Source organism: Primulina huaijiensis, chromosome 11 (genome assembly GCF_012295235.1).
Source record: "Primulina huaijiensis isolate GDHJ02 chromosome 11, ASM1229523v2, whole genome shotgun sequence".
NCBI lineage: Eukaryota > Viridiplantae > Streptophyta > Magnoliopsida > Lamiales > Gesneriaceae > Primulina > Primulina huaijiensis.
In genome coordinates, this window is record NC_133316.1 from 23,066,627 (window position 1) to 23,082,708 (window position 16,082).

General features: G+C 35.0%; 1 protein-coding gene and 1 pseudogene across 3 annotated transcripts; both read left to right on the forward strand.

Annotated features, from left to right (window-relative positions):
* The first annotated feature begins 3,020 nt into the window (after positions 1 to 3,020).
* Positions 3,021 to 7,582, forward strand: LOC140987916 (probable beta-1,3-galactosyltransferase 4). Of its 3 annotated transcripts, XM_073456667.1 has the most exons (12): positions 3,023 to 3,261; positions 3,604 to 3,797; positions 4,453 to 4,549; positions 4,677 to 4,741; positions 4,831 to 5,042; positions 5,128 to 5,191; positions 5,647 to 5,719; positions 5,865 to 5,985; positions 6,533 to 6,620; positions 6,722 to 6,847; positions 6,923 to 7,032; positions 7,112 to 7,582. In XM_073456667.1, the coding sequence occupies exons 2-12, from the start codon at positions 3,685 to 3,687 to the stop codon at positions 7,258 to 7,260; spliced, it is 1,218 nt and encodes a 405-aa protein (XP_073312768.1). In that variant the 5' UTR covers positions 3,023 to 3,261; positions 3,604 to 3,684; the 3' UTR covers positions 7,261 to 7,582. The 3 variants fall into 3 exon arrangements, with proteins under 3 accessions (XP_073312769.1, XP_073312768.1, XP_073312767.1); XM_073456668.1 differs by having other exon boundaries at positions 3,021 to 3,797; positions 4,680 to 4,741; XM_073456666.1 differs by having other exon boundaries at positions 3,023 to 3,797.
* Positions 7,583 to 8,046: 464 nt separating this feature from the next.
* Positions 8,047 to 14,626, forward strand: LOC140989032 (delta(14)-sterol reductase-like; annotated as a pseudogene).
* The last annotated feature ends 1,456 nt before the right edge of the window (positions 14,627 to 16,082 follow it).

Genomic DNA, 16,082 nt, shown 5'->3' on the forward strand with positions numbered 1-16,082 from the left:
TTAGAGCATACCCGATCACTATTCTCCGTGATTGGTTCTTCGATAATTCTTGTTTACAAACAAAAGTTTACCATGTTTTGTGATTATTATTTTTTTAATTTAAACGTAAAGAAATATTAATATATAATTGTGGCTCTCGTTCGGTTATATAGTCAGGATAGGAGAAGCGTGATAAAGGTACTAGGCAACCCCATCTATCTACCTACTTTTTTCGCAATTTATTATTATTGTTGTCGTTATTAATTTATTATTTTGACGCTTGGAAACCACTACACTGCGGTCTATACTTAGGGGGTGTTGATAGAGATCATAAGATGGGTTTATTTTTTTTAACCCATTTTATCTCTCGTTTGGTACGCGTGATTATTTAACCAAGTCAATCCCTCCTATAAATGATTAGGTTATATTAGGTATGTTAAAATTAATACCTCCTCACCTTTAGGATTATTTATCCTACTCTTAATCCTTCTTATTTTTCCAATTTTATCCTTCTCCTAAATTCAAACTCACCACCACTTCCTTCCACCGACCGTCCACGGGCAACATCCGCCAAAGGCCGACCACCGTCGCAGGCAACCGTCGGCCACCGCCGGCCGCTGCCGACCACCGCCGCTGCTTCCGGCCGCCGACGCTTCCGGCAGTCCACCGCCGGCCACCTCCGGCCGCCGCCGCTTCCGGCCGTCCACCACCAGCCGTCGACCCCGTCGTCGCCTCTGCCGGACCGCCGCCGCCGGAGTGGAAGAAGAAAAACAAAAAAAGAAAGGGCAATTTTGTCATTTCATCAAAAAATTCAAAATTATCCCACACTTAAAAATCATACCAAACATAATACAATTTTACATTATATATTATATTTCTATCACAATCATTTCTTTTATTATTTACATACTAATAATTAGTTTATTTTATCTTCCAAACCAAACACAGCCTTATTAAAACCGTAAGCTAACTCAATGTCAGCAAACTAAGATAGTCAAATAAACGACATTGAATGATAACAAAAGATGTGAAAATGGTAAGAAACGAAAATCTGTCTTAATATGGCCCACTCAAACTACAAGTCATTTGATTTGATGTGTTCGATCATGAATTTAATATCACAAAAATTCTTGTGAGACAGTCTCACATATCATTTTTGTAAGACAGATTTCGACCTAACCTAACTCATGTAAAATTATTTTTTATAAATATTGTTATTTATTATATTTATAGATTGAGTCAACTCGTTTCATGATCCCAAAAAAAAACTATTCATCTAATATGTGAATGGATTGATCTCACATTCGTAGTAAAACAAATCTAATATGTCGGCGTGATAAAAGCACAGGTACTCGTTTCAAATGAGAAGACATAAAGTACTCAGGAGTCAGGAACAATGGGTTCATTGACTTCAAGTGGATTCTATGGCCTCTAGTCCTATCAATCAGGCTGGGTACATACATATATATTTAAAATTATATTATTATTGTAAAAAATTGTAATTTTAACTATGTCATTTAATCATGATTTGGATTTTAGTTATTTATATAATCCAAATTTGGTTCTCATGTAATAACTTTGATTTTTCTCATATATATATACACATGTATATATATATATATAATTTGTAGTCATATCAAACATATATATGCACCGCAGAAATATAATATAAAATACTCGAAATATATTAAATAGAACATCTCATTTAACAGATTCAAAAAAAAAAGTTATATATATTTCATTTACCTATATGTTAAAAAATAGATAATAATAATAATATATTTTTAAAGAGATAATATAAAATAGCAATTAAAATTGTAAGCCGATCTGTCCACCCACTTCAACCGTAACTTACATCTGCTTCAAAGATCTGCACCATTTTCCGAAATTAATTTAACATTTTATTTAATAATTTCATTCGAATGGACTAAAAAAAAATGTTGTCGACGAGTAAGGGACTATTTCATCACCTTTATTTTTTCAGTGTCACAATTTTTTTACATAATACTCAATAATTTTTTAAATCTTGATATAATAAAAGAAATCGACAACATGCTTAAAGTAATTGGGTTATGACCTGTAAATGTCGATAATTCTTAAAGAGACACCATGTTCGTTACACGTCCACCATGTGTATGACTAATAATTTATTTTCGAATGTCCGCATGGGCTTAGCTCAGTTGCTCAGCAGCAGTAAATCTTGGAGCAATAACCAGGGATCGAGTCTCACAAGCAGCAGTGTGGGAGTTAAATTCCCTCCAATGTGGGGGAGCTCCTTGTGCGCGGCGTAGCATAAGGTCTAGCTGCTGTTGGTTGACTGAGTCACCATGATTTATCTCCTCTTACAATCCTGTCGGGTCGGAGGTGAGGGGCGTCTAAGGTGAGCGATTTCACCTTTGGAGCAATAATTGATTTTTGAATAACATTTGTGAAATAAAAGGGAAAGATTTATTAATTTTTAAAAAGAATAATTTCCTCTTTTAAGGTTTTTTAAAAATAAATATCCATCATAGGGTATTTTGAATAAAATAAGAGAAAATGATATTTTTTGGTACTTTATATAATTATTATTTTATTTTTTGTAATATCAATTTCTCTGTTTTTTAATTTCAATCTTAATTTTGTTTCTTTCGACTTTTTAAATTTTAACTATTTTTCATATGAAATTTATGATGTATAAACGCATGAATTTCTCATCGAAAAAACCAAATTTGGAAAAAACACAAAAATAGGAAACGACTGAAATTTGATAATACACAAGATCAAATCATACAAAAACAAATAATTATAACGAAAAATATAATTTTCTTTAAAAATAATTATTGATTATAAATTATTGATTGGTTCCTACTAGGACACTAACCAGTTAGTGTTCCCATTTCTTATCCCACTTTTTCCCTTGTCCCAATCCCCTTTTCCTTTACTTTATAGGATAACACACAGACAAGCAGCAATTGGAGCACATTGTTCTATATATGTATATATATTGTGTGAATATGTATGATTGTTTATCAAATATATATGAGATTCAATTGTGTGGGAATATATATAATTTCTAATATAAGATAAAAATAAGGTAGATTTACTGTCAAATTACTAAAATTTGAGAACAAAAATAAGGAATGGAACAGCGAGCAGTTGAGTTAGGCGGTGAGTCTATTCTTGCCTGGGCAAATTCCACTCCTACTTATTCGTCTTCTTCAATTCTTCATCTATATTCCGTTTTAGATTCCTTTCCCCGAAGAAATTAAGCATCCCGGATTGAAGAACCCATAAATTCAGGTTGAGATAAATTTGTAGTACCCACCTTGGAGATCATTAATACAAGCTAAGAGAAGTCTCATTGACTTGACAAAAGCGAATCCACTGGAAATCTTCTACAGTTGTTTCTTCTTTGGCTTTTCTTTCTTTCTTTTTTCTTACTGGTCTCTTTTCCAATATTGCATTAAGTCTGCGTAAGAAGTCGCACGCTGTTTTACGTGCGACAGTTGTGTAACTTTTTGTTGTTTTATTTATTTATTTATTTTTTTGTGGGGTGTTCTGATCCTATTGTTCTCGAATTGGGTTACTGCAATTTGGTAGCTATCAAGCGAAAGAGAGTAGCTTTTGTTCCGTTTTATTTAGCTGGTTCTCTGGATTTCGTGAAATTTGATATGGGCTGTCCTTAAATTGAGCAATTGGGAGTTTAAAGTGGAGAATAACATAATGTCTTGGAAGAGCAGAGGAGTGGAGTCAACTTCCAAGAATTTGGTTCCCAGAAAACTCACCATTTTCCTCTGTATTGGATGTTTCTGTGCTGGGATGCTCTTCACCGACAGGTTTGATATTTTCAATCTCCATTAAACTTAAATATAATATGGTCTACCAGGCCTTGGAAATTCTTGCTAAATGGAGCTATTTCATATGTAATTATTTTTTAACTTGTATAATATGGGGTCTGATGACTAAATATTTTGGTTAGTGATTGGTAATCATGACAACCTATGATTTTTATCAATTTATGTAGGTGGTCGTAGACTTGGTGTGGTTTCCTGAAAGTTGAATTGATTATGATCGAATTATGAACAAAAAGTCCACGTTGTGTTGCTTATCACTTCCGGAGCTAAAAGCTAACAGACGGGTTTTAAGGCCATTCAATATCACTTAGAATTTTTTTAATTACTCTTTATATAGGACATTTAGGTACCTTGAAGGTGATTTGGCTTGTTATAGATGTAAAATTTCTGTATTACCATTAATGGGAAGATATAGTATTAGTGGGAGAAAAATATTTGCGAGGATTGCTCAAGATTGAGGATGTAATAGAACATAACATTAGGCTGAAACTGACACTTCAAACTCAAACTTGGAAACTATTATGCAAAATCTATTTTTTGCTTTCTATTGAGAGTCTCTACGAGTTTGTTCCACATGTTCCTTTTGCTTGGACTTCCTATGGACATAATTTGTTTGATTCGAATTTACTGGTGACAGAATGTGGACAGAGCCCGAAGCTAAAGATATATCACGATTGACTGGCGCAGGAGAAGAGAAACTTAGTTTAGTTTCAGATGGGTGTGATCCAACTGTTGTGAGTACTCACATAGTAACTATTTTATCTTTACTCTCATTCTAAAGGGATTTGCTTAAGTCCGAGTATCTTTATATCATTTGAAAGGTTCACTACTCTATATTGTTAACCATTTTCTATTTATCAGAAGGATGTAAAGAGTGAGTCCAAGGCTATATTAAGTGAAGTTTCAAAGTCTCAACGTGCAATCGAGTAAGCTCCTTGGACCTTGAATAATTTACATTTTTTAATGTTCACCAGTGACATAAATTGCATTACTTAAGCTCACTTAAAAAGTGCAGAACCTTAGATAAAACAATTTCAAATTTGGAGATCGAATTAGCTTCCGCCAGGGCTGTACAGGATTCCTTGCTCAGTGGTTCTCCCATCTCCGAAGACCTGAAGATGCCCGAATTAACCAAAAAAAGAAAATACTTGATGGTGGTGGGCATAAATACCGCCTTTAGCAGCAGAAAGAGGAGAGACTCAGTGCGTGCTACTTGGATGCTACAAGGTGATTGAAATTGAGTTCTTTTATTTTGTCTTTCAGTGCTCTTCGTTTATTATCCATGAACATGTTCTTCTTCAAATAAATTCAGGAGATAAACGCAAAAGGCTCGAGGAAGAAAAGGGCATCATCATTCGATTTGTGATTGGTCACAGGTGGAAATAATAATGTTTGTGGATGTTAAGCAATTTCGAGTGAATGTTATAGTATCCTTGCTCATTCAAAAATTATTTCAATTGCTTTCTTTGTGCTAGACAATAATTTTTAGCTGATCAATTACATGAGAATATCATTTGCACTTGATTTTTCATTGAAAAATTAGTTGTCTTGGATTTTCTTTTATTCCTGCTTCCCTTGTGTGCTTTACCTCAGTGTAGGGCTGCTACTCTTTCGTTCAATCGCTGCCACAGCTATTGATTAAACATAATTGAAGTATCATGGAATGTCTCTGAACGAACTTAAATCTCAGTTTTCAAACTTTGTGATGATTATATATTCTTATGATACTTTCTTAGCACCTTACTCATATTCATTTTTTTGCCCATAAACAACTTGAATGGGAATGATTACTAAGTTGTTGCCCATTTTCATTGCATCCCCTGGTCACCAGTGCAACGTCAGGTGGTATCCTTGATAGAGCTATCAAAGCAGAAGATAAGAAACACGGAGACTTGTTGAGACTGGTACATTTGCTTATTTTTTTAGTATATCTTGCTCTTTTTTTGGCTCCTTCGGCTTCCTTAATGAGGGACAACTCATGTCTATACCTACTTCTTCTGCTATTTAATGGCTATTTAAGTTATACAATGTCGTTAAATGGTTGACTAGGAACATGTGGAGGGGTACCTTGAACTCTCAGCCAAGACTAAGACTTATTTTACCACTGCCGTTGCACTTTGGGATGCAGATTTTTATGTCAAAGTTGATGATGATGTTCATGTAAATATAGGTAAGCATGACATAATCTCCCTTGTAAAGTTTGCATGTATAAGATATTTATGACAACAAGTGTTCATGCCTGTAACGAGTGTATATAAATAACCAATGGAGATGGATGGGCTATCGAAAGCGGCACGGTGGTCTCCCCCGTGAATCAAGGAATCGAGTATTAGTATATAAATTATTTTATTTGAAAGGCTCTGCTTGGATCATTCCAAATATTTATTTTGTTTTATAATTTTTTTGCTTGAAGTACATGTACTTGTTACTATGTTGTTAACTGCAAACTTCCTCTTTTGGTACAAGGTAAGGGGGGTTGGAGTTTTAGGAGCTGGGATTATAGTTTTCGGTAGGGCAGCTCTAAGCCGTTTAAGCATTTATAGGGTGTTTGCATCAATTTTTTCAATCTGTCAAAAGCAAACATAGTGGGGAGTTTAGAGAGCAAGCATTTAAAACAAATGCTAGCAAAATTTAATTGGAGCTTCTTTCATTCTTTGTGCGCGTGTGTGTTTTGGCAATGCTGGCACACATTTTGATGTTAAGAACACAATATGCAGCAACTTTAGGAGCAACTCTAGCTAGGTATCGTTCCAAACCAAGGGTGTATATTGGATGCATGAAATCCGGTCCCGTCTTGGCTCAAAAGTAAGCAAGAGTATTAGAATATATATCCGCTAATGAATTGATGTGATGGATTTTCTATTTCTGGTCCTTACATGCCCTTGGCTGTGGCAATTTATTGGCAGGGGAGTGAGATATCATGAACCTGAGTATTGGAAATTTGGTGAGCAAGGAAACAAGTATTTTCGTCATGCTACAGGGCAATTATATGCCATTTCTAAAGATTTGGCTACCTACATATCAATAAATCAGTGAGTGTTGGCTTGTTTCTTGTTATCTTCACATGTTCAAATCCGTGGAATTTTTTGTAAGTTTCATTCTGGTAGGCGTGTATTGCACAAGTACGCGAATGAGGATGTGTCGTTGGGATCTTGGTTCATTGGATTGGATGTGGAGCACATAGATGACCGAAGATTATGTTGTGGAACACCTCCTGGTAATTTATATCCTAGTGTTAAAATATGCATTTGAATGAATTTGTTAAATATGTTGATTTATGTTATGTATATTCACAGATTGTGAGTGGAAGGCTCAAGCAGGCAATATCTGCGTTGCTTCGTTTGACTGGAGCTGCAGCGGAATTTGCAATTCTGCTGATAGGATTAAAGATGTGCACCGACGATGTGGAGAAGGCGAGAATGCTCTTTTGAGTGCAGTTTTCTGATGTATCTTGGGTCGATGAAAAGCAAAGTTTTCTTATGCAAGTGTCCCAACTCAGGACAACGCTTAAAAGGTCCAAGAAATACGCACTTCTTTTATTATCTTGTAATATATTATAGGTGAAATAAAGACAGAGCAACCACAGATATTTGCTCCATTTTTTGCCTGGAGATTGATGACTGTGTGATGCAAACCATATTACTGCATATTTAGGCCTACTGGTGTAGCTCATAATATTAATCACAAGCATTTTGTGCCCTTTTTGCTTCGTTCACGTTTGGCCCACGCATTTGATGTGGAGTTATTGGAAGAAGCATACTTAATTTCTATGTAGGCCTACGACCGTGCCTACAATGGGGGATCTCTATTCGCTTCTAACAGTTGTTATGCAAAGATTTCATCGATAAACGTAATTTCTCCGAGTCCCAAACAATTTTATACGTTCTAATAGTTAGGTAGGAATTGATGTTTTGACACCCTTTGGTTGGAGGAATATTATTTTTCACCGCTTCTTATGTTCAATGATAAAAATGTAACACGTTTAATCATTTATCTAAATGTTAAAATCGTTTTTGTTTTTTAATTATAATGTTTTAAAAAATTGAACTTATTTTCAAATGATATCCTTATTTATTTGAGAAAAATATAAAAAACAAAAATAAATTATATAGATTAAAAGTTATTTCAATATAATGATACATTGTATGTAAATTCATCGCATTTTAACAAAGAAAAAATAAAGATATTAAAGATATTATTATTATTATCAAAGTATTTTCTCGCAAGGGGTTGATAAATATACGCACACTATTTCCAACTTGCAAGCATTTTCTGCTTTCTTCCGTGACAACCTGGAAAGGAGTCAAGCAGCACTAGCAAGCTGAAGACGGATCGTATCTATCATACGCCGATGGATCTCAGCATTCTTCTCCTCTCCCTCATTCCTTCGTGGACATCAGTTTGTTTGCCTCAAATCTCACACGAATTTGTTTAATGAATGTGTATGCGTTTCTCATTGTAACGGCTACTTTTTCTGGTGTGATTTTTTGGAGGTTGCTATGATTCTGTTATTCTTTACTTACTTGGCGATTGCTGGATCACTTTTTCCCGGAAAAGTTATTCCTGGAGCGGCGCTCTCTGACGGAACTCGGCTCCCTTATCGTTGTAATGGTTAGAAATCAGACCACAATTCCTACGGCTTTGGTTGCAATGACGTTGTTTCAGGATTATTTTATTTGGTTTTTTCTTTGTTTCGTGATTGCAGGTTTATTATCGCTCATGTTATTGGTTTTTCTACTCGGGATAGGCGGATGGATGGGTTTTATATCACTCACTGTAAGTATTGTAGATTATGTGCACATTGATCTCTGAAATGGAATCATGTGATTATGTTTGCTGCAGGCAATTGCAGATAGAGGGCTTGAGCTTTTGGCAACAACGTTTATCTTTAGTGTGTTTGTAAGTTTCTGGTCAACCTTTTGTTTCATTTATTCAAATGAAGGCTCAGAATCAAATTGTAGTACACCTGATTCATTATATTTAATCTAGTAATTATATGTTATAATTTTGTTGGTATTGAAATTCACGATGCTGAGGTGCGTTTTCCAACATTTTAGCTAAGAAGTTACATTATTGTTGACATCCATCGCAAAGTGACAATGAAATATTGAAAGTTTATGAGCTAGTGTTGCATAAGATACACACTTGCACATCTCAGTGGATTAATATGACTTAAAAGGCAATGAATCATTAAGCGCCGAAAGGGTACTTGAAACTATGCGGTGATCATACACCTTGTACGTTTGAAGATGTAGTGTCTCATTGCCTGTTATCAACCATTAGCATCTCTTGTATTATTATACATCACTAGTGTTTTGTTCTAATGGTGTTTGTCCATGACAGGTGACATTTCTTCTTTATATAATTGGCTCTAGTTCCCACTCACATAGTTCTTCTTTGAAGCCTCAAGTCACTGGAAACTTCATTCATGACTGGTAATTGAATTAATTTGTCACATGAAATCTCTCAAACTATTATTGAAAGTAAATATTGTTGTTTCCCCTGAAGAGTTCTTGCAAGCAGTTTCTATTGATCATTCAAGCTCCAGAAGCTATTGCACGTTTTCTTTTCTACTTATTTTTTCATAGATATTGCTTTATTTACTAAATTTAAAGAGTGAACATCAACGGTTTTCTGCATTTTATGCTTATGTATTCTTATGTAATGATATAGGTGGTTTGGCATACAACTAAATCCTCAGTTAATGGGACTTGACCTCAAGTATGTTTCCAAACCTAAGATGTTAGCTAGGTTTCTTGAAATTCTCTCAATCTTCACAACACTCTTAGTTATTACTGGCATGTTCTCACTCGTATATATTAGTAACAATACCTTCCTGTTAGTGTTTTTTTTATTGGAAGAAAACTACGGTTGATCAGATTATTTTCATTGTGTCTATAAGTGAATGTGATTGTGATTTGTTATGCTTATATGTAGCCACCTTTATATCCTCACATAGTGAAATTGGCCTGTAAATTTTTAATATGATGCAATCTAATCTATTTTGTAGATTCTACTTTGTTAGAGCTGGTATGATGGGATGGCTTCTTATAAATCTGTCTGTTCTTGCAAAATGCATTCAAGTGACTGACTTAAGCAGATCAATGATACTCTACCAGCTATTTTGTGTGGTATGTTGGCTAAAATTATGTTGTGTTTGTTCTTGCAAAGACCCAATCCACTTGTGATACTGTCTGATAGACCCGTGGCCTCACGGCTTTAAAACGCGTCACAACATGCGGCGTCAATATACTGACTCTAATACCAAATGTAATGGCCAAACCCACTTGTGATATTGTCATCTTTCATCAAAGCAGATTACACAATTTAAAACTATCTTAGAAACATCAAACATACACCAGCAGGGACAGACACAAATACCGTATCCATCAATAAGGTAGTAGCAATCTCACGCTCAACGATAAATTCAGTAGATAGAAATGAATGAGATGTTATTGTGTTTATTAATATGCGTGCATGATCATAAAAAATAAAGCATATACATGCAATAACCTCTCTGGGTGCCTAATGAGTTATCTGGGCCGTTACAGTTCTTTATGCCGTTTAGTTCTTAGAATTTTGTCTTTTGCTTCCTATTTCAGCTATACATTCTGGACTACTTTTTCTTTGAAGAATACATGACCTCCACGTAAGTATCATACTTTCCTTTTTTATGTGAACACATTTTCAGACTTTTCTACTAGTTTTTATTCACACCTACTTATTCCCTGGATAATTTATCACATATATAATATATTTCACTGCAATTGTATCCATATCATTATTTCTTTGTCCAACGTATATATCATAGAATATTTCTTTGTGCTTGGCTTTAAAAGTTTTGTTATTCAATTAGCTTTTTAGTCCACGATATTATCTTAGAGTGTAGATTCCTCTGTCTAAGATCGTGTGGAAATGTTTCACTAGTTTTTGTTCTGCTAGGCTCGTGTAACATATCATCCTGATTACTGTTGAAGGTTTGCCATCCATTTCCTTCAAATAAATTAGTTTCTTTCTCTTTGGTTGAGTTTTGATTAGCCTAGTTGTTAACCTTCCATTAACATGTCAAAGAATCCTTATATCTAACCTCAACCAAATTGGCATCTTCTTAGATGGGATATAATTGCAGAGAGGTTGGGTTTCATGCTGGTTTTTGGAGACCTAGTCTGGATTCCATTTACATTTAGTATCCAGGTATACGGTCGTAATGGCAACTGTAACGCCCCAGATTCGACGACTGTCCTCACTGTATCAAGACGAGTCTTTCCAGCGTGCTTATGTCCTCACTCACACGCACCCTGGGAAACTTCCCAGGAGGTCACCCATCCCAGAATTGCTCCAAGTCAAGCACGCTTAACTTTGGAGTTCTTATGTGATGAACTACCGAAAAGAAGATGCACCTTCGTGATATGAGTAGTACAAATAAAATCTTTTAAACCCTCTTCAACTGTACAGTCCATTACATTGAACAGTCTCAGAATCCCTCTCATTCCCGTGTGGGATCGGTTCATTCATGTTCCCTCCACCTAGAAGCCTGCCAGGAGCCGCTCATTGTCCGTGCAACTGATGGCACCAGCGATCAGCCCCCGCCCTCTTCGGCCCCTGGCCTCACATGAACACTTGTCTCAATTTTTATTTCAAGCCCCCCTATCGTAAATTCAGCTCTACATACTTTTACCCCCTCAAACTTGGTTTAGGCAAAGTATAAAACTTTTTTGGAAAAATCAACTTTGAATGGCACTCCTATATGAATTTTGTCTTGGGTTTTTAATCCCTGGATATTTTAATGCATTTAGTGTTGAAAATGGTTTTAGAAACATTTTGGTCCGGGTTCACTGTGTGTCGTGTGATAACTACATTCATATTCACATTCTTTGAAAGTCTTTCGTTTCCCTTTGTCTTTCTCCAAATATATCGAATTTCCACCCATCTCTCTCTCTCTCTCTCCCCCCCCCAACACACACACACACACACACACACACACACACACACACACACATTCAGTTATCTAAGGGTATTATCGCCTTTCCTTTATGAAACATGACCTCCATTGCTATTTTACAATGCATTGTTGAGGACATTCTTTGTCTTCCAGTGTCTTTGGCGATGATAATACCAGTGTCATACCATCATGAAATTATGTTCATGTGGAACAATATAACTAGTAGATTCTCTAATTATGTTTTGGCTATACTTTGATATATGATTGTTTCTCCAGTTGTACAATGGTTATATTCTCGTCTCTATAATTTCCAAGGGTTCCTAGAAGCAGGCTGAAATTGAATTTTGGTTGTTTCTCTCTCATGCCTGTTTATTCATTTTCTATGATTCTCTTTATGCTGCCAAATGATATTGATATTTTGTAAGTTATGTAAAAGCTATGTTTTTTGTTCTCCTACTCTACTCAATACTTGAGCTTCTGCTCTATTTCAGAAATGAACTGTTCTATTTGTTTATTCTTGACATTCCCTTGTTTGTGCCATCTGATCAGGCTATTTATTTCATAGCTCTAATTCTTGTTACTCTGTCTCAATCTCTCATGTGAATGCTGCTGTAGTGTATGATGCACAACCATGTTCTTCTTGTAAATATTTGATAATTTATCTCTTTTGAAAGGGTTGGTGGCTTAAAAATAATGAGGTGGAGCTAACAACTGCTGCTGTTGTTGCCAACTGTCTTTTTTTTCTCATTGGGTAATACTTCTCGTTCAGATGAGGCAATCACAGCTGCTATTGTGGTTGGTTATTTTCAACCAACATATTGGAGTTTCTGATCTTCTCAACTGCTCATGTCTATTTTATAGACTGACATGCTTGTTTTGTGGTTGCAAAGCTATCTCGTCTTCCGAGGAGCTAACAAGCAGAAGCATGATTTCAAAAGGAATCCAAAAGCACTTCCCCAAAAGTAATTGGAGGAAAGCTTCTTGCTTCTGGTTACTGGTAAGTATCCATCTGGCATTCAGAATATCAGACCATCTCCCTGTGCTTTCATTACTTCATCACATGAAAAATATGGTATTGTTACAATTCTGCTGGCATATTATGGTTTGCAAAATTCCAAGTTTGATTCCGGAGATAGGAATGCTATAGGAATAACTGTATGAGGGTTATCCCCGAGTAATTGATTGCATGCTTGACAATGCCCAGCTGTTTTTCCTTTCGAGTGTGCAAATATTTTCTGTCCTCTCTTCAGTTTTGAGATATATATGGGGAGTTCTTTATGTTCTCTTTTCACTTTTATGATATACATATAGCAGCAGAAAGAAAATAGAGTACATGCAACTTTGAAAAAATGAAGCTGCAGTTTTTGGAGTATTTTAATGCTTTTTTCATGAGCTTATCTGGCTCATCATTTCCTTGTGCTTGAAGCTGCCAGCATAAATGTAAGGTTAAACTCAAGGATTGGTGTTGATTAGAGTGATCCTCGGAACTGCAGAATACAAGTTGTATCCTGTTCTGGTTCAACTTGACCAAATTTGAGTTTATGAGCAAATTTTCTTAAACGAAAGGTATTTTATCCACATCCCAATGCCCTAAACTTTTCTTTTAATCAAAAGCACTACAAGATTAGGCCTTGGTATCTTTTCCTTTTGATACTTAATATTAGCAACTATCCAAGCCACTGAAGTGAAAACTTGTATAAGAATGCCATTTTCAAGTGCCTTCATACAACAGCCGACGTTCTGATCATTGCTAGTAGAGAACTCAAGAGTGACGTTTTGATGGCAACAATTTGCTCTAGTAGTTATTGAAAGCCAACTAGCTGTGTGCTTACGCACAAGGCTCAATTCTTGAGTCTCAATCCAAGCTAAGTTTCAACTCTTCGGTAGCTTACACCTTAAATTCAACTCTTTGGTAGTGTACACCTTAACGATGAAGTCCCATTTTTGGTGCACTTTGGCTCAAGATGTTTTTAAAACCCATTTTTAATGTGGAAATAGTGCTTGTACAATGATGATTAGTTTTATTGTTGTGAATGCTAATAAAGTATATATTAAACTATATGAATTAAGTTCTCTGCTGAAGGTCTTTTATTTGAGGAATAATCTGGCAAAAAACGAGAAAAAAAAAGGATTTCAAATGACTACTATGGTGACTCAAAAAATAGCTACATGCTAATAGGGATTTAAAATTTATTATATAATGAATATCCAAACAACTCAATAGATATCCTATTATGGATTCGAAATCCGAAAGATCAATCCAAATATAGCCTCGAGGTATCTAGATTCTAATGTATCTCCTTTATCTAAAAAGACTAAAATTACTATGCTTCAACCTGTTAGATTTTTGTTCCTTTTCAGGGCAATTGCTAGGCACAGTAATTATCTCGGTGATTTGTTGGTTGCTCTGTCCTTCAGTTTACCTTGTGGGATAAGGTAACTATCTCTCTCTCTATCTATCAAGGACGAGCAATTTTATAGTAACTTGGTTTTGTCCTGATTTACCATGTTTATTCAGTTCTCCAGTTCCATATTTCTATCCAGTATACCTATTTGTTCTACTAATATGGAGAGAAAGAAGAGACGAAGCCCGGTGTGCACAGAGGTACAAGGAAGTTTGGGCGGAATATCGGAACCTGGTTCCTTGGAGGATACTTCCGTATGTTTACTAATGGCAAGCTCCTCCTATATGTATTCTTCGATGGATAAATTTCCATTTCCGTGTTTGTAGTAGAATACTATTATTTTTAACCTAAATTCTTGAATTTTCTACATGTCTGGACAATTTGAGGTACTTGATGTTGGACGAAGAGAAATGGATGTGTGATTTGCACTTGTTATTGGTATTTACGTGGATATTTATTTGCCTGATGTGTCAATATTTGAAATCATTTACAAATTTGATATCAAATCTATTTCACGTAAATTGTTATTTTAATACAAGATCAAGAGTACATGAGTAAATCCAGTCAAAAAAAAAGAGTACATGAGTAAATGAACCTAATCGAGTCGAATATGAATAAAATTCGAATACTCTAATTCGACTTGAATTAGTTATATTCGAGTTCGAACTCGATTTTGAATTCGATAATTTTTAATCTTTTACTTCGAATTCGGTTTGAAATTATTGATAGAAAATAAGTACTCGAAATTCTCAAAAAAAATTTAATATATAATTATATTTTATTAATAAAATATTAAAATTCGCGAATGATTTATGAATTATCGAACAAGATAATTTACTCAAAATTAACTCGAATAAAAATCAAATATTTTTAGAATAGTTTAAAAAATTTGCAAACCCACACAATTAATTTAAACTATCGCGATAACTCTTACGGTCAAAGATATCCACTAGCGTGTGACGTGATACGCTTTGCAAGATTTTCTTAGGAATTAGGACGACTAATCGATTAACAATTTAATAATCAACAATGGCAATGCGTAAAAGACCAAAAATATATTTAATTTTTCCTTTCAAAAAAAATAAAAAATAAAAACCATGTGTTCATTTTAAATGTTTTATTATTTGTAATCTAGATAAGTCATAACATAGTGCTTTTTGTCGACAAAAATTTTAAATGTGGTGGGGTCAACATGTTTTGAAGAAAAAAAAACGTGGGTGCATATACGGGTTGGCGGAAATTTCGTAAAGAAATAGAAGACGCGTTTTTAACGCGTATTCACACGGTCAAGGGGCTCTATTTAATAGAGCCCCCTTTCATTTTGAAATCATCCCGTCTTCGAGTTTTCTCTCATCTAATAGCATTTGAGTGCTTAGTTCTATAATATTTGTGAGGTGTTTTGTTCTCCTGTATTAAGAGAGTGTGTTATCCTTGGAAACACAGTGAGTGAGTTGTACACGACAAAATATTATAGTGGAAATTCTTTTCATCTTGCCCGTGGTTTTTACCCTAATAATTTTTAGGGGTTTTCCACGTAAATCTCAGTGTCCAGTTTATTCTTTATTTTCGGATTTTATTATCTCAAATTCTGCACGTGGGACCAACAATTGGTATCAGAGCCTTGGTTCAAAATATCTTAAAATTCTGAGTATGCTCTGTGGTTGCAGCCTAGACTGATCTTCCACATCAGAAAAGATTTTTTGAGATTTTTTATTTAAGGCGGGATTATTTTGTTCAGTCTACTAAAATTGTTCTAGACATAATGGCGGGCAGGTACGAGATAGCAAAGTTCAACGGAAGCAATTTTATGCTGTGGAAAATAAAGATACAAGCAGTTTTAAGAAAGGAGAATTGCTTGGCGGCTATTGGAGATAGACCGGTGGAGATTACGGATGATGGAAAGTGGAATGAGATGAATGA